This window comes from Ovis canadensis, chromosome 4 (assembly GCF_042477335.2).
Source record: "Ovis canadensis isolate MfBH-ARS-UI-01 breed Bighorn chromosome 4, ARS-UI_OviCan_v2, whole genome shotgun sequence".
NCBI classification, from domain to species: domain Eukaryota; kingdom Metazoa; phylum Chordata; class Mammalia; order Artiodactyla; family Bovidae; genus Ovis; species Ovis canadensis.
The window spans coordinates 21,983,331-22,005,258 of NC_091248.1; the positions used below are offsets into that span (position 1 = coordinate 21,983,331).

Genomic DNA, 21,928 nt, shown 5'->3' on the forward strand with positions numbered 1-21,928 from the left:
TAAGACAGCTACAGTGAAAAACTACAAGTTGCTAAGGGAAAGTAAAGTAGACACAAATAAACAGAATTACTCTATGTTAATGAGTCAGGAGACTCATTATTACCAGAAAAATGTCATTCTCCCTTAAATTTACCCATAGATTCAATTCAATCCAATTAAAAAACTCTAGCAGGATTTTGAGAATCTGACAAGCATTCAGATTGGAAATTGCAAATGACTTGGAATAGCTAAAAACTTTTTTTTTAAGAAAACGCAGTTGGAAAGCTTACACCACTTGATTAGGGTTTACCATTAAACTATAATAATCAAGATCAGGTGATACTGGTGTAGAGATGACCGGAACAGATTAAACAGTGCAGAGAAAGAGCCATGAATTTGCACAATGTATTTTAACAACAGTGCAAATGTAGTCAGTGGAGAGAGAATTGTCACAATAAATTTTTCTGGAGCAATTGGATCTCCATGTGCAAAAAATAATAAAATCTGATATACTCATACATCATGTATAAAAATTAACTCAGAATGCACCATAGACCTTGTTTAAAACCTAAGGCTATTAACCTTCTAGAGGAAAACATAGCTCAAAAATCTCTGCGACCTTGAGAGTTAGCAAAACTTCTCAGCTACAATACCAAAAGCATGATCCACTGGGGAAAAAAGAAAAAGATAAGAAGAACTTGATCAAAATCAAACCTTTTGCTCCTGGATGACACTGTTGAGAAAACTGGAAAGACAGGCTTGAGAGTAGGAGAAAATATTAGCAACAGACATATGTGATAAAAGTCTTCTATATCTTACCTTTTCAAGGAAATTTCAGACTCAACAATAAAGAAACATACAGCCTAATTTTAAAACTGGGGAAATGATGTCAATAGACAATCCATGGCTAACGATGCACAGAGGATATGTAAGCACATGACAAGACAGCTGTTCAGATCACTAGTCGTAAATGCGAATGAAATCCATAATGAGATACCACACCTACTAGAATGGCTAAAAGTTTCTAAACTGACCACACCAAGTGCTAGTGAGGATGTGGCAGGATCAGAACTCTCTGGTAGAAAGGGTGCTGGTTGAAACTGCAAAAGGTACAACCTTGAAAAACAGTTTGTCAGTTTTTTTAAAAGTTAGGCGTGCACGTACCATATAATCCAGCCATTTTACTTCTAGAGGGAAAAAAAGCGTATTTCCATAAAAAACTTTATTTTCAGTAGCCAAAAACAAGAATCATCCCAAATTGTAAGTCACGTGAATGCATAAACAATCTATGATGTATCCACACTCAGCAGTCAAGAGTACGCATACCACCTCATGAATGAAGCCAAAGCTAATTAGTTCTAATTAATGATAGTAACTAAAAAGATATCAGAGAACACGCTATATAATTCCATTTGTATATATTTCTAGAAAAGGAAAAAACTAGTTGATGGCAACCAAGGGCAGATCAGTGGTTGCCTGGGGACAGGAGTCGGGGATGGAATTAACACTGAGAAGAGATGGGCACAGCCCTGTCTTAACTATAATGATTAGCTTCATGGATACACACACACACGTGTCAGAACCCAATAAATAGTATATCTAAACACGTGAGATCTGTTGTTCAGTTCAGTTCAGTCGCTCAGTCATGTCCGACTCTGCAACTCCAAGATTCGCAGCACGCCAGGCCACCCTGTCCATCACCAATTCCCGGAGTTCACTCAAACTCATGTCCATCGAGTCGGTGATGCCATCCAGCCATCTCATCCTCTGTTGTCCCCTTCTCCTCCTGCCACCAATCCCTCCCAGGATCAGTCTTTTCCAATGAGTCAACTCTTCACATGAGGTGGCCAAAGTATTAGAGTTTCAGCTTTAGCATCAGTCCTTCCAGTGAACATCCAGGACTGATCTCCTTTAAAATGGACTGGTTGTATCTCCTTGCAGTCCAAGGGACTCTCAAGAGTCTTCTCCAATACCACAGTTCAAAAGCATCAATTCTTTGGCACTTAGCTTTCTTCACAGTCCAACTCTCACATCCATATATCACCACTGGAAAAACTATAGCCTTGACTAGACAGACCTTTGTTGGCAAAGTAATGTCTCTGCTTTTGAATATGCTATCTAGGTTGGTCATAACTTTCCTTCCAAGGAGTAAACATCTTTTAATTTCATGGCTGCAGTCATCATCTGCAGTGATTTTGGAGCCCAAAAAAATTAAGTCTGACACTGTTTCCACTGTTTCCCCATCTACTTCGCATGAAGTGATGGGACCAGATGCCATGATCTAAACATGTGTGATCTGTTATACATAGCAATTATATTTCAATAAAGCTAATTTTTAAAAAGAACCCCTTCTCATTTAAGGCAAGTAATTTAACCTCTCTAGCACCTATTTCAGAGGCAAAATTACATAAAACTTGCAGTTTTTATGCTTCACTGAGTTCCCACTGCAACAGATTGGCTTATGTATATATAATTTCATAAGTGTTTAAGATGGGGAAAAAGATGGTAACCATCTCGAAAAAGAGCACAGGTGTATATGATTAATATCAGATTTTTTTTAAAGCAAATGCTACCAGAAAAACCAGTCTGTACAGTATAACTTTTTTAAACAAAAGGAAAAACAGAATCCACTAAAGTGAATTCTGTGGCCACTGTTTGTGGTACATTATTACTCTGGCATCATTTTTGTGGGGAGAAAAGGAATTAGTATCTATGGCAACTGCCTAGAAGTACTGCACTGGGCATTTTATGTACATTAGCTTGCTTAATCCTCATAAGGACCCAGCAAAGTAGACCATATAATTTCTATGTCACAAAGGAGAAAACTAACTGCAATGAGAGGCCAATAACTCACTCAGTAAAGTCTGTATCACAAACAGGGTTTGCTCCCAACTCCATCTGCCTGCCAAACTGCCTGCACTCCGCAGTTTAAATACTTACAGCAGAATCCAGTTAGTAGAACACTTAGCTAGTATCTCTATTATAGCTGAAACTCCAATACTTTGGCCACCTCACGCGAAGAGTTGACTCATTGGAAAAGACCCTGATGCTGGGAAAGATTGAGGGCAGGAGGAGAAGAGGACGACAGAGGATGAGACGGTTGGACGGCATCACCGACTCAATGGACATGGGTTTGGGTGGACTCCGGGAGTTGATGATAGACAGGGAGGCCTGGCGTGCTGCAGTCTGTGGGGTCGCAGAGTCAGACACGACTGAATAACTGAACTGAACTGAACCATTATAGATAAATAACAAACTCTTACTATGTGCAGCTGGTTTTGTTTCCTACTGGAGGAAGGAGAGATTTGCAACGTGTAGCCTAAAGATGAACGCTGATCAATAGGCTTGGTCCTAGTGCTACGCTGTTCTGAAGTTCACACTCTGACTCAGTACGTCTGACATGCGCTCTCAGACGGTGCTGATGCCACTGGTCCAGGGACCACACTTTGAGTAGCAAAGATATATGTGAATCAGGAGTGTGTAACTCATCCAACACAATCAAGAAAAGGCCCAGAGCCACTAACTTCCCTTGACCATTATTGATCAAATAATGTTTCCATGTGACCATCGAAACTGCCTGACAACACGTTCACTACCCAAAGCCTTAAAATCTGAGTGTGTTCAATATAGAAAGACTTGCAGGTCTGATGTAAAACATGACATATCAACATGTGTGGGATATATGCAGAACTTTGCATAGGGAAAATGTACAGTCCTGAAAGCATATATTAGAAAAGAAAATCTGAGAATCAAGAATCTAGAAAAAGAACATCAAACTAAATTTACTAGAAGGAAGGAAATAAAGACCAAAAACAGAGATTAGTGAAATAGGAAAAAAACATACAGCAGAAACCAATAAAACTTAGTTCTTTGTCAGAGGAGGCTGCATTTCTGCAGTGGAGCATGTTTAGGCAGAGTTCAGCCCCAAAGAATTGATGCTTTTGAACTGTGGTGTTGGAGAAAACTCTTGAGAGTCCCTTGGACTGCAAGGAGATCCAACCAGCCCATTCTGAAAATCAACCCTGGGATTTCTTTGGAAGGAATGAAGCTGAAGCTGAAACTCCAGTACTTTGGCCACTTAATGCGAAGAGTTGACTCATTGGAAAAAATTCTGATGCTGGGAGGGACTGGGGACAGGAGGAGAAGGGGACGACAGAGGATGAGATGGCTGGATGGCATCACGGACTCGATGGGCATGAGTCTGAGTGAACTCTGGGAAATAGTGATGGACAGGGAGGCCTGGCGTGCTGTGATTCATGGGGTCACAAAGAGTCGGACACGACTGAGTGACTGAACTGAACTGAAGCCCCTGCAAGGATCCCTCCAAAGGGAAGCGACTGGTCAAGCTTGCAGGCACCACAGTGAAGATTCCTGAATTTGACATTAGTAGTTTTGTGATGTCCTCCAGGAATGTAATCTGCATGAGCTCTGGAAAGAAGTTATACCCAACTCATAGGTTGCCATGAGGATTGTGTGTGATTATCAATGTTAGAGACTTCTGAACCTGGGCCTCTGGCTGATGGTGAATATGTTTGTAGCCTGTGTTTCTGGAAATGGTAGAACTGCGCAGAAATATGCGATGAAAAGGAGGACAAGGCGTTGAAGCAGGAAGTTAACATGCAGGTGGTTGTTTTTTAGTTGCTAAGTCATGTCTGACTCTGTGTGACCCCATGGACTGTAGCCTGCCAAGCTTCTCTGTCCATGGGACTTCCCAGGCAAGAATACTGAAGAGGGTTGCCATTTCTTTCTCTAGGGGATCTTCCCGACCCAGGGATTGAACCCATGTCTCCTGCATTGGCAGGCGGATTCTTTACACTGAGACACCAGGAAAGCCCAACATGTAGGATGAGCACCCAACAGAGAAGAACACAGCCAACCTACTGGAGAAGCCACGTGGACCCAGCTCTGTATATGGGGTACAGAGCCCGGAGAGTAACAACAGTGAACGCAGGGACCCCTCTCATGGCTGATGAGTCTGATACCAAGAACCAGAGACATGAGGTCTCTAGCGGCCCCTCGGATCAGTTTGAGGAGAAAGGAAGGAGTGTTAGATGGACACGGCCACAGAAAAGGAACAGGAAACTGTCATCCCCAGGCCCCAATCCCCAAGCTCCAAGGAGATGCCGATGACCGCATGGGACCAGAGCCTGTGTAACACAGGGGAACCAGTGCACGTGGTTCCCAAGGCAGATGGAAGCACACCACCGGCTCTAGACCCAGAAGAGGCTGACACAGAGATGGAGGTGTCTCCCTGCCAGCATCTTCCCTAAAAACAAAGCCTCTCGGAGACCAGTATGATTCTCTGTGAGTTCTGTAGTTGCAAGTTGTAAAGTTCGTACTTTACGGGGCTTCTGGCTTTGGAACTGGTAAGGAGAGAGGGGAGTCTATTTGCCACGGGTACTTGGGCAGGCACACTGCCAAGGAAGGTGGTACTGCACACAGAGCATCCGGACTTTCAGAGGCTGGGTTACGATGAGTCTGTACAGATAAGAATTTATGGGCCAGCTCTTTTACCAAGGACCCGCCAACATGGGCCGCGTTCGCACCAAAACCGTAAAGGAAGCGGCCCGGGTCATCATTGAGAAGTATTACACGCGCCTGGGCAATGACTTCCACACCAACAAGCGGGTGTGCGAGGAAATCGCCATTATTCCCAGCAAGAAGCTTCGCAATAAGATCGCAGGCTACGTCACACATCTGATGAAGCGGATTCAAAGAGGCCCTGTGAGAGGTATCTCCATCAAGCTGCAGGAGGAGGAGAGAGAGAGGAGAGACAATTACATGCCTGAGGTCTCAGCCCTGGATCAGGAAATCATTGAAGTAGATCCTGACACTAAGGAAATGCTGAAGCTGTTGGACTTTGGCAGTCTGTCCAACTTGCAGGTCACTCAGCCTACAGTTGGGATGAACTTCAAAACACCGCGTGGAGCCATTTGAGTCTTTCTGCTGTGCTGTAATATTTTCAATAAACCTCGCAAAGAGGACACTAATAGATGGAGAAATATACCATGTTCATGGATTGGAAGAATCAATATAGTGAAAATGAGTATACTACCCAAAGCAATTTACAAATTCAATGCAATCCCTATCAAGCTATCAGCCACATTTTTCACAGAACTAGAACAAATAATTTCAAGAGTTGTATGGAAATACAAAAAACCTCGAATAGCCAAAGCAATCTTGAGAAAGAAGAATGGAACTGGAGGAATCAACTTGCCTGACTTCAGGCTCTACTACAAAGCCACAGTCATCAAGACAGTATGGTACTGGCACAAAGACAGACATACAGATCAATGGAACAAAACAGAAAGCCCAGAGATAAATCCACACACATATGGACACCTTATCTTTGACAAAGGAGGCAAGAATATACAATGGAGTAAAGACAATCTCTTTAACAAGTGGTGCTGGGAAAACTGGTCAACCACTTGTAAAAGAATGAAACTAGATCACTTTCTAACACCGCACACAAAAATAAACTCAAAATGGATTAAAGATCTAAATGTAAGATCAGAAACTATAAAACTCCTAGAGGAGAACATAGGCAAAACACTCTCAGACATAAATCACAGCAGGATCCTCTATGATCCACCTCCCAGAATTTTGGAAATAAAAGCAAAAATAAACAAATGGGATCTAATTAAAATTAAAAGCTTCTGCACAACAAAGGAAAATATAAGCAAGGTGAAAAGACAGCCTTCTGAATGGGAGAAAATAATAGCAAATGAAGCAACTGACAAACAACTCATCTCAAAAATATACAAGCAACTTATGCAGCTCAATTCCAGAAAAATAAACGACCCAATCAAAAAATGGGCCAAAGAACTAAATAGACATTTCTCCAAAGAAGACATACAGATGGCTAACAAACACATGAAAAGATGCTCAACATCACTCATTATCAGAGAAATGCAAATCAAAACCACAGTGAGGTACCACTTCACACCAGTCAGAATGGCTGCGATCCAAAAATCTGCAAGCAATAAATGCTGGAGAGGGTGTGGAGAAAAGGGAACCCTCCTACACTGTTGGTGGGAATGCAAACTAGTACAGCCACTATGGAGAACAGTGTGGAGATTCCTTAAAAAATTGCAAATAGAATTACCTTATGACCCAGCAATCCCACTGCTGGGCATACACACCGAGGAAACCAGAATTGAAAGAGACACATGTACCCCAATGTTCATCGCAGCACTGTTTATAATAGCCAGGACATGGAAACAACCTAGATGTCCATCAGCAGATGAATGGATAAGAAAGCTGTGATACATATACACAATGGAGTATTACTCAGCCGTTAAAAAGAATTCATTTGAATCAGTTCTGATGAGATGGATGAAACTGGAGCCGATTATACAGAGTGAAGTAAGCCAGAAAGAAAAACACCAATACAGTATACTAACACATATATATGGAATTTAGGAAGATGGCAATGACGACCCTGTATGCAAGACAGGGAAAGAGACACAGATGTGTATAACAGACTTTTGGACTCAGAGGGAGAGGGAGAGGGTGGGATGATTTGGGAGAATGACATTCTAACATGTATACTATCATGTAAGAATTGAATCGCCAGGCTGTCTGACGCAGGATGCAGCATGCTTGGGGCTGGTGCATGGGGATGACCCAGAGAGATGTTATGAGGAGGGAGGTGGGAAGGGGGTTCATGTTTGGGAACGCATGTAAGAATTAAAGATTTTAAAATTTAAAAAATAAAAAACTAAAAAATAAATAAATAAATAAATAAAATAAAGAATTTATGGGCCAAAGTGGGCCAGTTTCGAGTGGAAACAGTCACTGCGCTGGGACCTGTGGTCAGTCTTGTTATCACTGAGAGAGTACAGCTCAGTGTGCCTGCGCTGGCAAGCCCCTGCTGTCAGCCCCCTCCCCTCGGCGGGATTGCTCGTCTCTGAGGAAGCTGTGCTGCCGCGGTGAATGCGGAAAACACCCATATGGCTGGAGTCGAGAGCACTGACTTACCCAGTGAACTGCTCTGGATACCCTCATGCTTATTCACATATTGAGCCACTTCACAAGTCTTCCCGATAAACCCCATGAAGGCTTTCCAGAAGTGTGTATGTTCCAGGAATGATTGTGCTTTCTCAAGTATATGAAACATCCTGCAATTAAAACCAATCCAGAAAAAAAACAAATTTTAATAATGGTTTTCCAGAAGGTCTTATTACAAACTCATCTAAATACAAATATATACAAATGTCTGGCAATCCGGTTATATAGGAAATTAGAAACTTTGAAATCGTTTTCTTATTTATGAACATTCCAATCCTGATTTGCAAAATGAGGAAAAATTATTTTATGGAAATGCATAAAACATAAGACAAAAAACCAAGAGAGGAGAAAGTGGGAAATTAAAGGATACGATATGAAGTGACTTCTGAGTTAACGAAAAATACATTTCCTATTTGACATATTTGACTGTGAACATCCCAGCCGCTGAGGAGAATGAAAATTCATTCCACGTACAATCCATGGTTTGAGAAAATAAAAACAAGGCAGATTTTCTGGAGAAGCACAGCTCCTTTGAAAGCCACTTGCAGGCAATTCACGCTAGCACCCTCAGTGACGTGATAAACAGCACCTTAGGGAACCTCCCTGGTGGGCTAGTGGTTAAGAATCTGTCTTCCAGTGCAGGGGATATAGGCTTAAACCCTGGTCAGGGAGCTAAGATCCTACATGCCCCAAAGCAACTTTAAGCCCTCTCACCTCAACTAAGACCAAACACTGCCAAATATATATATATTTCTGAAATAAATAAAGCTCCTTGGACTAAATGAGGGTTCTAGATTTCCTGTGAAAGATTAAGCCAACAGTTAAAAGGGACGGTTTACTATTTTATATCCTGTAGATGCTTTCCAATAGTACCAAACAGGCTAATATTTTTAAAATAGAAAAAAAATTAAGCAACTATTTATTTTAAGTAGACTATGCCATGCTGACCTATTGCTCACATAGAAGGAAGCCACGAGAATCCCTTCGGTTTCCAATTGTGCAGATGTTTTTCACCTAACAGCTACTACTTACACCGTGAAGAAAAGCTGGTCCGCACAGTCAGCAGCAGAGACATCAGCTCTCAGTAGCCGCAGGAGCCAGGTACAGGGCAGGCTCGCTTCCCGCAGCTGCGTCCCCAGATCCTGCCAGTCCGGGGCATCTTCTGGTATTGAAACTGGCATACTTGTGTGCCCAGCAATGACTGCTTGCAAAAGATGACTCTGCAAAGGCAGAGACAGCATGGCTTGTGGTCCGTAAAGTGATTAAACTGTGGGCAATTGTGATGCAGCCTCGTCCTGTGCTTACTCAGCAGCGGGTCCCTTTGAACTGCACCACGAAGGGTTGGGACCACTGAGTCCTGGACTTGTGTCTCTGTTCACTTGAACAAACCCCAAATTCAGCCTCAGGCAGATATCAACCAGAGAGCACCTACTCTCCAAGCCCATCTATACTGGCTTGTTGCCCGTGTGATCCCAATGGAGCAGACTTCCAAGCATCACAGCCCTGTAACTGCTCCCTGCAGCTCATCGAGGCTGGGCGGAGACCCACATTTAACCAGCGCAGAGCAGAAGGACATGGCCCTTCCTGCCCCACCCTTTCTGAGGACATCGGCTCCCAGCCCCACTCTCTTACCTGGGATCCCAGGCTGCCACAGGAGAAGTGTGGCCACCCTGCTGGGGGCCACATGAAGAGGCCACAAGGAGCAAAGGGACCTTGGCACTTGGAGGAGACAGCCGCCCCAACCCATGTTCCAGCTACCCCCCAGACCCCCGCAGCTACAAGAGAGGCGTCTGGGGGGACTATCAGAACCACCTGCTGCACTCTGGGGGTTCGATAGTGACACATAACCTAAGCCCCATCAGAAAGGCTATCACATATACATAAATATATAAACATAACGGGCTCACAGTACCAGCAGATGCTGGTGCTATTGGCTCCATTTGTGTGCTCAGTCGTGTCTGACTCTGCCAACTCCATGCCTGCCAGGCTCCTCCATCCACAGAATTCTCCAGGTAAGAATCCTGGAGTGGGTAGCCATTCCCTTCTCCGGGGGATCTTCCTGACCCAGGGATGGACTCTGAGTCCCCTGTATTGGCAGGCAGGTTCCTTACCACTGAGCCACCTGGGAACCCATGGGCACCATGACATAGGCCTTACAGATACAGAGAAACGTGGTGGGCTTTCTGTCAGGAAAGAGTGTACAAACCAATAGCAGAAAAACAGCTGTGCCAACAGGTGATGGCCTCCGTGCCTGCACACACCTTCCCTCTGGCCAGCACTCTCCCCGAGTTCTCCTTGCTTCCAGCCTCAAGCCTCCTTAAGAGCTCATACACTCATCCAGGAGGACGCGCCCCACCAGGGACCCAGGCTGCCCCCTGCCCTCCTCAGTCAGGCCGGCGTGCACCCTTCCACCCACGATCCCTCACAGAGCAGGTGCAAAGAAAACCCTGACTGGACTGACATGCTACCCTGGTGGCTCAGACAGTGTAGAATCTGCCTGCAATGCGGGAGACCCAGCTCCAATCCCCGGGTTGGGAAGATCCCCTGGAGAAGGGGACAGCTACCCACTCCAATGTTCTTGCCTGGAAAATCCCATGGACAGAGGAGCCTGCCAGGCTGCAGTCCATGGCATCGCACAGAGTCGGACACGACTGAGCAACAACATTACTGCTACTACTACAGTTCACTAGTCTCATCTTTTCACTGATTTTATTTCATGGTTTAATGAAAGAAGATAAACATGAAACAGGAAATGCTGAAAGTGAGATGAACCATCAATACAAAAGGATGAACGTTAAAATAACTTCCAGTGTTCAGTAGGGCTTCCCCGGTAGCTCAGAAGGTAAAGAATTTGCCTGCAATGCGGGAGACCCAGCTTTGATCCATGGGTCAGGAAGATAACCTGGAGAAAAGGGAATGGCAGCTCACTCCAGTATTTTTGCCTGGAGAATCCTATGGACAGAGGAGCCTGGTGGGCTACAGTTCATGGGGTCACAAAGAATTCACATGACTGGGCAGACAGGACAGTGTTCAGTACGAAAAATGTGGGCTGAACTTGACATGTCCTTTTCACTAATGCTGCACACTTCGCATACTTAGACTCCAGGGGAAGGCAGCCCTGGGTCCTAGGCATGACATAGGGAGAGCACGTGCCCACCAAGGCCTCCACCCACTGGCGCTACAACTCGGCCCCCCACTGACTGACCTCAGGACACAGCTCCACCCGCTGCGGCATCTGCAGCTGGAAATGGAGCCAGACCGGGAACCTGGACATAGGGAAGTAGATGGGACCTGGGGACAGTCCTGGGTGCTCTTTGGGAGACTCGTTCAACATCAAGTAGATTTTGGCCAGGTGGGGCACACAACCTCCTAAGGACCCCAGCCTAAACTGGGGTCCCGGGGCAGCGGGGGTTCGACGACATTGACAGTTGCCCTATAAAACCACAGCTCCAGGGTGGACATCTTCAGTGAATCTATCTCAGGAATGAGCCCCCAGGGCCCGGAAGAGGCCAGATGGTGGATACTCACAGCATCCTGCACGGACCCAAGCAGCTTGTGTAAAGCGCTGGCCTCGCTGGAGGGGAGAGGACCACAGGTCAGTCCCCCGAGGGCCTCCTGGACACCAGCCACCCTGGGACTCAGGGGAACTCCTGTCTCCGACAAGCACCCACCGAGGCAGAGAGAAGTGGCGTTCTTATTCGTCAGCAACTAAGACAAACAGAGCCAGGGAGAGCAACGTGAGACAGTTTCTGAGCCAGAGGCCACAAACAGGAGCCAGACTTACAAGAGAAAACAAAGTTCCTCAAAAATTGCCTACCAGGACTTCCCTGGCGGTCCAGTGATGAGAATCAGCCTGCCAGTGCAGGGGACACAGGTTCCATCCCTGGTTGGGGAAGTTCCATATACCATACAATATGGCCAAAAAAAAGCATAAAAACTGCCTACTGTTCTCTTTACTTTGCTAGCAAAGCAGGAGCAAAAGGAAATACCGCCTGAGCTTCTCGAGTGTTCTAGCCAAGCTGTTTATTCACGATTCTTTGCTGTGATTTACCTGCTGTAACTCCTTAAAAAGCACATCCTTTTCCAGTTTCGACTGGCCAGGTCCATGGGATCTAGAGTTGTTGGCAGATGCCTCCAGGCAAATGAGGATTGCTGAAGGACAGACAGACAGGTTACTGTTCAGCCCCTGGGGCTGCCCCATGCCTGACTCAACACGTGGCTGTCAAATAACACCCTGACCCCTGGAAGCAGACATGTCAGCACCCAGACCTGCGGTCAGACATTCCTGTCTCCCTGAGGAGGGAGCTGAGAAAGTCCCCACGACTCGGGCTCCTCTTTTTGAAGACTCACAAGGAGAGGTTCCGTCAGCCACCTCGTTCCCCCTCCACCATGAGAAGAGACAGAACCCTGAGTGCCCAATGCCCACAGCCACCTCCTAGGACCACAGTCACGCTCTCAGTCAGGGAAAGGTGCTGGGCAGACGAGGGGGCAAGCCCTTCTGCCCAGGGGCATGGGGAAGGAAGATAGGAGGGGTGCGAGCATCAGTCCCGCCCAAGCACCGGGGATGGGAGTGGATGGGTCAGCAGAGCTGGTCCCAGGAAGGAGCCCCGTCCAGCCCCCAGGGAGGCTGACAGGGAGCAGCAGGGTGTGATCTCCAAGGCGACAAGCCATTTATTCAGCCTGCACGTGCTAGGTCTGAAGCACCTCGGGCAACTATGTACTCCACCCCTGCACCTCACCTGCAAACCCAACAGGTGTCGGGCGGCTTGGAGTCTGCCCTCCCTGTGCTCACATTTGCCCTGATGTGCAGTGTGGACAAATAAACCTGGCGCTAGTTACCTCGGACGAGGTGGAGATCCTGGGCCACTGCGTTCCTGAGAGCCCCCTCTAGCTGGAGCAGGCTCGTCAGGGCCGGCCCCGGGGGCAGCTTCCGGAGGCCATGCTGCAGTCTCTGCATATACAGTAATCTGCGGGCGGAAATACACAAATGAAACACAATGGAAAGCAGTTCACCGGCCTCCTTGGGAAATAAAATCCCACTCACAGGAGAACCTCCCACGGCTTCAGGATCTCACGTCCCCACAGACACAGATAACCAAGCTCCTGACAGATCGTATCCCCTGAATCCTCCAATTTGGGGATTCTTTTAGGCTGAACATGGATTAAACACTCTCTTTACCCCAAAGTAGAAAAGTTTATTCTGAGTAGTGGGTAGAAGAGACAAGGGTTAGGATAAAATTCCAGGTGAGATTTAAAGACATTTGCATGAAACCTGAGTTATTAGAAAAAGTTTTGCACAGAAGTGTGTTTTAAGAGTGTTTCAGATGGTGTGTGGTGCAGTCCAGGCTGTCCAGCTCGGACCAGACCCCTGCACCCTGTTAGGTGGCTTCCAAAACAGGGCCTGACAGGATGACCGCAGGCAAGTCACGTTCCTCCAACTCTGGGTCACTCAGGAGGATGCCTGCCGAGTGGGCTCAGTACTCAGAGCACAATGTGGTCACTGATGCCCCGAATCCCTGAGAAGCCAAGAGTGGAGGCAGGGCTCCTGGGACCCCCAACACTGTGGTGCATCACAATCCAGGCAAGACCCTGGGCGGAAGTGCCAGGACATGCTGGAAGTCGGCAGGATTGTTAAGGTAACCCAGTGCAGTGTCTCTACTGACATGCCTTCAGTAACAGAGGTGCTATTTTTAAACAGCTTCAAAGTAGACAGCCAAGCAGGGAAGTTTTTAGTGCCCTTGTTCGTGTCCTGTATGTGAAGCTCTCATGAGATAGGACCATGTGTCTCATGATTTCTCCAGCTTATCCGGCAAGTGTCTGCGGCTGGCTGACCCTTCCTGTGTTGCCCCCCCTCCCTCCTGTGAGAAGCCTCACCACGGCACCCACATGCCCTGGGCAACCACTCGAGTTTTGTTCTACTCAAAGGAAAGCCCTAACTTTAGGAGTTTAGTAGTTGGATGGCATCACCAACTCAATGGACAAGTTTGAGCGAGCTCCAGGAGATGGTGAAGGACAAGGAAGCCTGACACGCTGCAGTCCATGGGGTCGCAAAGAGTCAGACATGACTCAGCCACTGAACAACACAAGATTCATCAAATCACTACCAACAGCCACCTCTGCTGAAGAAACAGACCCCACGTCGCTCTAGACTCCTCACTCCTCCGTGTGAGTGAGTGCTGGTTTCAGTATCTTAAAGATGAAAACACGTGACCCACCTTTCCTACTTCTGAAATATTTCTGGACCTCATGTAAACATTTCAACTACACAAAAAGTTATAAATAAATAAGAAAATAGGTACTTCCTTACAGGAAAGGACCTTTAAAATATTTTTGTTCATTTTTAAACAAATATCAAAGACACAAGACCTAAAAGGTCAAGAATCTGAAAACCTCCTCAAATATTGTACCCTCACTGGTTGTTTTTAAAACCTGAACAGGCACCTAGATTGCTGCAAAGAGTCCTACCAGGGTCCACAATACAAGCCTCGCACTTTGCAGCTGCTAACTACCCTTTGTTGACTAATTGGGGTTGCACAGAAAACATCCCAAGAGTCATGCACTCTTTAAAATTGGAGTTGTCAAACCTCATCGACAACCAAACAGGAAAAAGTGCCTACATCCTGGTAGGTGTGTGGCTGCCTTCGGGGCCATCTGCTGCCATGCTGTCATTCAGGAGGAGGAGAGCGGCCTGCAGGGCCCTGGCCACCTTCCAGGGCTGGCTTCCCTCCCCAGACTGAGTCTTCAGTGCCTCCAGGCCACGGCCAATCCCCGCCAGGACCTGCTGGAAGAGGCTGCCTTTCCACTGCTGATCAAGTACCTGCACGTCAAGAAACAAGAACATTGTTATCAACAGTAATAAACTGGAAATGCTAGCGCTTAGTTAGGAAATAGTAACAGAACTTCCCTGGTGGCACAGTGGATAAGAATTCGCCTCCCAGTGCAGGGGACACAGGTTTGATCCCTGGTCTGGGAGGATTCCACACGCCAAGGAGCAACTAAGCCCGTGCACCACAACCACTGAGCCCAAGCTCTAGAGTCTGGGAGCCACAACCTCTGGGCCCACACACTGTGACTACTGAAGTCCACACACCCTAGAGCCTGTGCTGCACAAGAGAAACCACTGCAACGAGAAGCCCACGCACAACACTGAGGAGCAGTGTCCACTGCCGCAACTAAAGAAAACCCACCCAAAGCAACAAAGACTCAGCACAGCCAAAAACAAGAGGAAAAAAGAAAGGAATAGTAGCAGACTATTCTAAGTAACAGATGGCCTGTTTTTATGTGGTTAGCAGATTGAAACACCTGTTAACAATTGTATTAGGATTTCATTTCTACTCAGAAATTAAAAATTGCAAATTGCAACAATGGATGCATGCAATTGTTTTGTTGGCCCAATTTCTCTTTTTCCTTGCCCTCTCCCCATTTTCGAAAGAGAAGGTAATAATAGTGCTCAGTCATGTCCGACTCTTCGTGACCCCATGGACTATAGCCCACCAGGCTCCTCTGTCCATGGGATTCTCCAGGAAAGAATCCTGGAGCAGGTTGCTATTTCCTCCTTCAGGGGACCTTCCCAGCCTGGAGAGTCTCTTGTGTCTTCTGCACCGCAGGCAGATTCTTTACCTGCTGAACCATCAGGAAGTCTGAAGGTAATAATGTACATTTCTATTAAGTGAAGTAAATCTTAAAAACTAAGCTGATGTGGAATGGTATAAATATATTCATATGTCTGAAAATTATATAGCTAATACATAGTTACTAAATATCATTTTATGTCATGAACTTGGGGATTCTAAAGGCAGTTCACATTGTGGGTTATCAACATAACACCAAAACAGATCATTCCCACCCAGACTGAAAGCATGGGGATGTATGGAGAACAGGGCTGTGTGCTGACTATCTTCCATTTCTCCATGAGCTCGCCACCCAGACAAGGCTTCCACTGACCGTGGCAATGCTGGTCAGGTCACTGCTGTCCCTTTGGATGTTCTGATGACTGCATACAGGATGGATAAAAAACAAGGCCCTACTGTATTGCACAGGGAACTATATTCAATACCCTCTGATAAACCATAATGGAAGAGAGTATGAAAAAGAATGTGTGTGTATATATATATATATATATATATATATATATATAGCTGAATCACTTTGTTAAATAGCAGAAATTAACATAATATCATAAAGCAACTATAGTGCAATAAAATAAAGAGGGATCCCTGGTGCTGTCTGTGCGCATATGAAGAAGGTGCAGATGGAGGCCAGGCTGTGGGGCTCCTCACACCTCCCCCCATGGAAAGATGTGGAGTTAAAGAGTGGACACGTGGAAGGGGGCAGGCAGTGATGAATTGACTGACTCTTGTAAAGCTCCAGTAAGCCAGGTGCACCCTCTCTGGGCTTTGCTGTACGGCCTGAGCTGTAGGCAGCACTGCTGTGCTGGACACTTAAAATCAGGTGAACAGGTAAATCTCATGTTCAGTGTTCTCCACACAATGAAATAAAATAATAAGTATAAATAAGATCACCAATAAGGACCTACGGTATAGCAGAGGGAGCTATATGCAATCTTTTATAAGAACCTCTAAGGGAAAAGAATCTGAAAAGAAATAAATATATATATATAACTGCACACCTGAAACTAATACAACTTTGTAAATCAACTATGCTTCAATTTAAAAAAAATATTAAAAAGAACTCAGGGCTTCCCTGGTGCTCCAGTGGTTGGGAACCCACCTGCCAATGCAGGACACCAGTTCAATCCCTGGTCAGGGCTCACGTGGCTAAGCTCCCACGTGCTGCAGGGCAGCTAAGCCCACACACCGCAACTACTGAACCGTGTGCCCTAGAGCCCACGCATCGCAACAGGAGAACCCACTGCAATGAGAAGCCTGCACATTGCAGCTAGACAGTAGCCTCCACTAGCCCCAACCAGAGAAAGCTCTTAGAGCAGCAGCAAAATCTCAGCACAGCCAAAAGTAAACAGGTGGGGTAGGGGGGAAGAAATCAAGCCCAGAAAAAAACCCAAAAGTTTAGATAAATAAATTAAATCCAGCAGGGAAACACTCAGGAGGAACGTGCTTGGGTGTGGGCACGCCAGGACAGGTGTCTACGGTGGACGGCACCTGTCTGTAGAGGTGCAGCCGGCTGACCGCCTGGACCAGGTAGTCTTTGGCTGCTGACCACCGAGGGTCACAGTCTGCAGGGCGACCCTCTCCGTCATCTTCTTCCTCAGAGGAGCCAGACAAGGCTGAGCACAGAATCTGCTCCAGGGAACTGTCTGTGGGGATCTGCCAATGATACAGGAACTATTTAGAAATCAGCATTTTTTCCTGGGATGTTTTTCTCCTAATAATACCACAATCCTGCCAAAGAAAAAGCTCCGACGTTTGTTTGGCTGAAGACACAACAAGTTGACGGAGCACTATCATCCGCGTGCATTTACCTAGAAGGGAGGCCTTTCAGAGCGCAGGAGTAAGCTGATGACCCTTTTCAGGAGAACCGCAGTTTCTCCAGGACACAGGATGATTTCAGAAACTGTTCATCTTCACTCCCTTGGGCCAAAGGCACCCACGGGCTGACACAGTTTAACTGATACCTTGGATTCACAAATTTACTTGGCCAAGATCGTTTTCTAAGTATCAGAGCCTGATGAAGTTGGATCAGAGTTCTGGGTCAAAAATTACTTACTATTTTGAAACCAAACCTCATTTATTACTGTGAATGACCTTCACATGAAGTTTCTCTAATACAAAACCATTAAAACATGTATGTTCTTGTTGGAATGAACTGCGTTCCTCTATTACATAGTTTTATAACAATCATGGTGTCATCCTATCTGGAGGTGGGAAAGGGGTGTGGGGGCGCGGGCACACGAAGGAGACAGGGCTACAGTATTTGGCTCCTGCCCTGCAAGAAGCAGAAGCACCCACAGATGTGCCAAGAGACTAAAGGGTCAGCAGGTGAGGGTCTCCCAGCCCCTCAGGAGCAGCTGCTAGTGGGGCCTGGAGGGGTCAGTGGGTCAGAGCCCCTGATTTTACAGTTTGGAAAGTGAGGCTCTGATCTGGTGAAGCCAGCTGGCTCCCCAGACCCCAGGCATCGCTCTGCCTGGAAAGCAGTCCTTTCGTGTCCTCTGCCCCATCTGGACCCCGCAGCCTTCACAACCTCCCATCCCCAGGGGCCTGGCTTGTCTCCCTGCTGCCTCAAGATGTTCTATCATATCCAAACTGTGCTTGAGGCGGGATCACATGTCAAGGAAAGAGGGAAGGAGCAGTTCTAGAACAGTCAGACACAGCAGCGTCCTGCCCAGTCCAAGGAGCCAGATTTCAATAAGGGAACTCCTGCCCCGAGGTCCCAAGAGAAGGTTCTAGAGTCGCCCTCAGGGAGAAACCCAAAGTGTGAGAGCAGCTGAGCGTGTGTACCTCCTGTAGGTCAGCAGAGTAATTCAGGACTCGTTCTGCGTGAAGGTCATCAAAGCCAAATCGGGATTTCAGGTCAGCCTGAACCTTCTGTGGGTCCCACATCAGTTCCTTCACAGACAGGCTGTAACCTGACTCTGCAAGACAACCAGTGATTTAAACCATCGGCTGCGGCAGCACTGTGACAGGTCGAAAGTCATTTAGAAAATGATGTCTTTTCCACTTCGAACAGAAATGCAAATACGGTCCAAAGGCCAACTGGACCATTCACAGGAAGAGCAAATAGAAGCTAATCCAGAGCTATGGAGCTTGCGGTGATACATCACTTGCTTCTTTGCATGCTCAGTCGTATCCAATTCTTTGAGACCCCATGGACTACAGCCTGCCAGGCTCCTCTGTCCATGGAATTTTCCAGGCAAGCGCACTGGAGTGGGTTGCCATTTCCTCCTCCAGGAGACGGTCCCGACCCAGGGATCAAACCCTTATCTCCTTTATCTCCTGCGTTGGCAGGTGGATTCTTTACTACTGAGCCATCTCCTGGCACATAAATGACCACAAATTTCTGGAGGATAATTTGATAATGGGCTTCCCGGCTGGCTCAGACAGTAAAGAATCTGCCTGCAACGCAGGAGACCTGAGTTCAATCCCTGGGTCGGGAAGATTCCCTGGAAAACGGAATGGCAAGAAGTTTATGAAATTCACAGATTGAACCCAATAATTTTGTTTTAAAAAATCTATCTCAAGAAACCTAATAAGATGCCTGAAGGAAAAGTCATGAACCACGATATTACTGCACTGATTTTACACTGTTTAAATATTGAAAACCAACTCAGTGTCTAGTGCTGGAGGAGGGAAGGAAATATGATTTATTTATAGCACAAAATACTGTGGAGTCTTTAAAATCATATTTATAAAAATTATTTAAAAGCAAAGAAAATGTTCCCCCACAACAGAGCTACTCAAGATATAAAACTCATACGGTACCCAAGTATCCCAGCAACGCTATACAGAAGTGGCAACCCCTGCCCCAAAATCTACCCCCGAGACCTCCAAGGTCGGGTGATCTCTGGTGAGTATGGCCTGGCAACTTCAAACCTGCTGCTGCTGCTGCTGAGTCACTTCAGTTGCGTCCAGCTCTATGCGACCCCATTGACGGCAGCCCACCAGGCTCCCCTGTCTCTGGGATTCTCCAGTCAAGAACACTGGAGTGGGTTGCCATTTCCTTCTCCAGTGCATGAAAGTGAAAAGTGAAAGTGAAGTTGCTCAGTCATGTCCAACTCTTAGTGACCCCATGGACTACAGCCTACCAGGCTCCTCTGTCCATGGGATTTTCCAGGCAAGAGTACTGGAGAGGGGTGCCATTGCCTTCTCTGAACTTCAAACCTAAAATCACATAAATTCCAAGGTGAACCTGCATCTGGAAACCCAGCTCTAGCTCATTTCAGATCACGATTCAACAAGCAACAGTTGAGTGCTACAGTACACGAGCCTCCACCACAAGCCCTCCTATGAGACTTCAAGTGCCCTGAAAGTAATGCGTGAAGATGACAGAAAGTCAGGGTCACAGGGAACTCTGGGTAGGTTCTGAAGTGGGGGAGAGGGGGTGGCTACCCAAGAATGTGGCTTGGGAAAAAAACAGGTTCTGAGATTAAAACAAGCACTTCCTGTGTGTGCAGAGGTGCCAGGCAGGAGATATTGGTTATAGTACAGACTTTCAGTTAAAGGCAAATTCTGGAGATTTCCTGCATGACACTGGGATTACAGTCAACAATGCTGTATTATATACTTATTACTCAGACATCATTATCACCCAAAAAAGGCAGCTGTGTGAAGTGCTGAATGTTTTAAGTAACTTGTTTCTGGTGATCATGTTACCAGGTATACATATATCAAATCATCACCTTGTACACTTTGAATATATACAATTTTGTCAGTAAAATAAAAGAAAATGAAAATTTAAGGAAACAAGAAAAGATACCCGGGTCAAGCTAAGTCATTTCACCTTTTCCTGTGGAAAAACTATCTATTTGGTTGCGGGGTGGTGGGGCCAGGGATGGGGGGGCGGGTTTTAAATCCATATCACCTTTCTCCTCTTATTGTTTTTCAAATACTTCAAATATTTTTCAAATAATAGGAGTTCAGAAGGGAGGAAAGGCTAAAGTCAAAGAACTAATGGGACTTCCCTAGAGGCCCAGTGGGTTGGGCTCTGTACTTCCTTTAGGGGCCCAGGTTTCCATCACCGCTCAGGGAACAAAGACCCCCACAAGTCGAGTGGCACAACCGAAAAAAAAAGAACCAAAGACAGGTCTGTTCTTAGAGGGCACAAGCCCAAAAGTTTTAAAATCAGTTATTTTTTTAATTGAAAATAACATACTTATTAGAAATGACTGCAGAACTTTGGTAGAAAGTCAAACTGTTTTAAGTTCCAAATTTTCAGTCTACCTCTATCAGAAACAGCTGATTCTCTCTTGCATTTGATATTTTATTTAAATCATTTCTTTGAGTAGCATGTGAGCTCTGTGGTGGCTGCTGATAAATTTAACCAGTACAACAGTGAAATGTCACAATAGCGGTAAGATGCCCATACCTGTGGCCACCGCTCCACTCTCCTGCAGGAATGCCAGCGTTGAAACAGCCACCTTCAGCACCATTTCAGAGACCCTGGAAAAGGTGTGGTTGAGTGGCAGCCACTCTAAATCTTCTAGAGCTGATAAGGAACTGGAAATGAAGCAGAACGAGAATACCATTAGCAAAACAGGTGGCATCCCCCTGGCCCGTTCCACCCGGGCCCCACTCCAGCAGGATGTGGCTGGAACTCACAGGGCTGGAGCGTGACCCTGACTCCCTGGACCAAAAGTTAACAAAAGTTAAGCGCTTTCTTTGGTCCACTCAGGAAGCCGATAGGTGCCAAGTGCTGTGACCTCAGAAAAGTGCTCATCAGCCCACCTGTGCCAAGTTTGCAGGCTCAGTCTAATATCTGGGGCCCCCCTGCCTGCTGGAGAACCCTGTGGGAAGCCTTGCTCGACTTCATAATGTTCTGCTTCTGAGTTAGGCACCAGAATGAAGGGGTAGGAGTCCCGGGTCCCCACCACCCACCCCTCCCCAGTTCTGCCTGTAACTCAGCTCTGCCTGCGTCTCCAAGGTCCCGTCCGCACCCCTGGACACTCCTGCCTGCACATCCAAGCCCCATCCACACCCTTCACCTTGCACTCCTGCCCCCAGCAGCCCCCGGACCACCCAGGGACCTAGGGGTGCACACTCCAGTGGGGAGAGCTGCCCTCCATGGGGGTACGGAAGGGGCCTATGGAGCTCTCAGAGTGGGCTCTGGCCCCTTGCACGGGAAGCTCTGGGTGGGGAAGGGGCTCTGCTGCAGAAGCCAGGGGCCCCCTTTGGAACAAGGACTCCTCCCCACTGGCTTGAGGGCAACACTGGCTGCTCTCACTGATGGCAGAGAAAACAAGTCATGGTTTAAAATCTGGAAAGAATATCAACTTTTACTAATAAAATACCCTATTGACACAACAGAT

At 46.6% G+C, this 21,928-nt stretch overlaps 2 protein-coding genes across 2 annotated transcripts in view; one reads left to right on the forward strand and one right to left on the reverse strand.

The window, feature by feature from the left end:
• The window catches only part of ABCA13 (ATP binding cassette subfamily A member 13), a 396,112-nt gene that overhangs the window by 334,862 nt on the left and 39,322 nt on the right, over positions 1-21,928 (reverse strand). Inside the window, exons 7-15 of the mRNA XM_069587332.1 lie at positions 20,989-21,119; positions 18,405-18,538; positions 17,109-17,273; positions 14,607-14,806; positions 12,829-12,956; positions 12,041-12,141; positions 11,518-11,697; positions 9,022-9,209; positions 7,960-8,099 (exon numbers count right to left, since the gene is read on the reverse strand). Coding sequence (XP_069443433.1) covers positions 7,960-8,099; positions 9,022-9,209; positions 11,518-11,697; positions 12,041-12,141; positions 12,829-12,956; positions 14,607-14,806; positions 17,109-17,273; positions 18,405-18,538; positions 20,989-21,119 — 1,367 coding nt within the window. The remainder of the gene's footprint in view (positions 1-7,959; positions 8,100-9,021; positions 9,210-11,517; positions 11,698-12,040; positions 12,142-12,828; positions 12,957-14,606; positions 14,807-17,108; positions 17,274-18,404; positions 18,539-20,988; positions 21,120-21,928) is intronic.
• On the forward strand, positions 5,491-5,954 carry LOC138439675 (small ribosomal subunit protein eS17-like). The gene has a single exon (XM_069588796.1). The coding sequence runs from the start codon at positions 5,509-5,511 to the stop codon at positions 5,914-5,916; it is 408 nt and encodes a 135-aa protein (XP_069444897.1). The 5' UTR covers positions 5,491-5,508; the 3' UTR covers positions 5,917-5,954.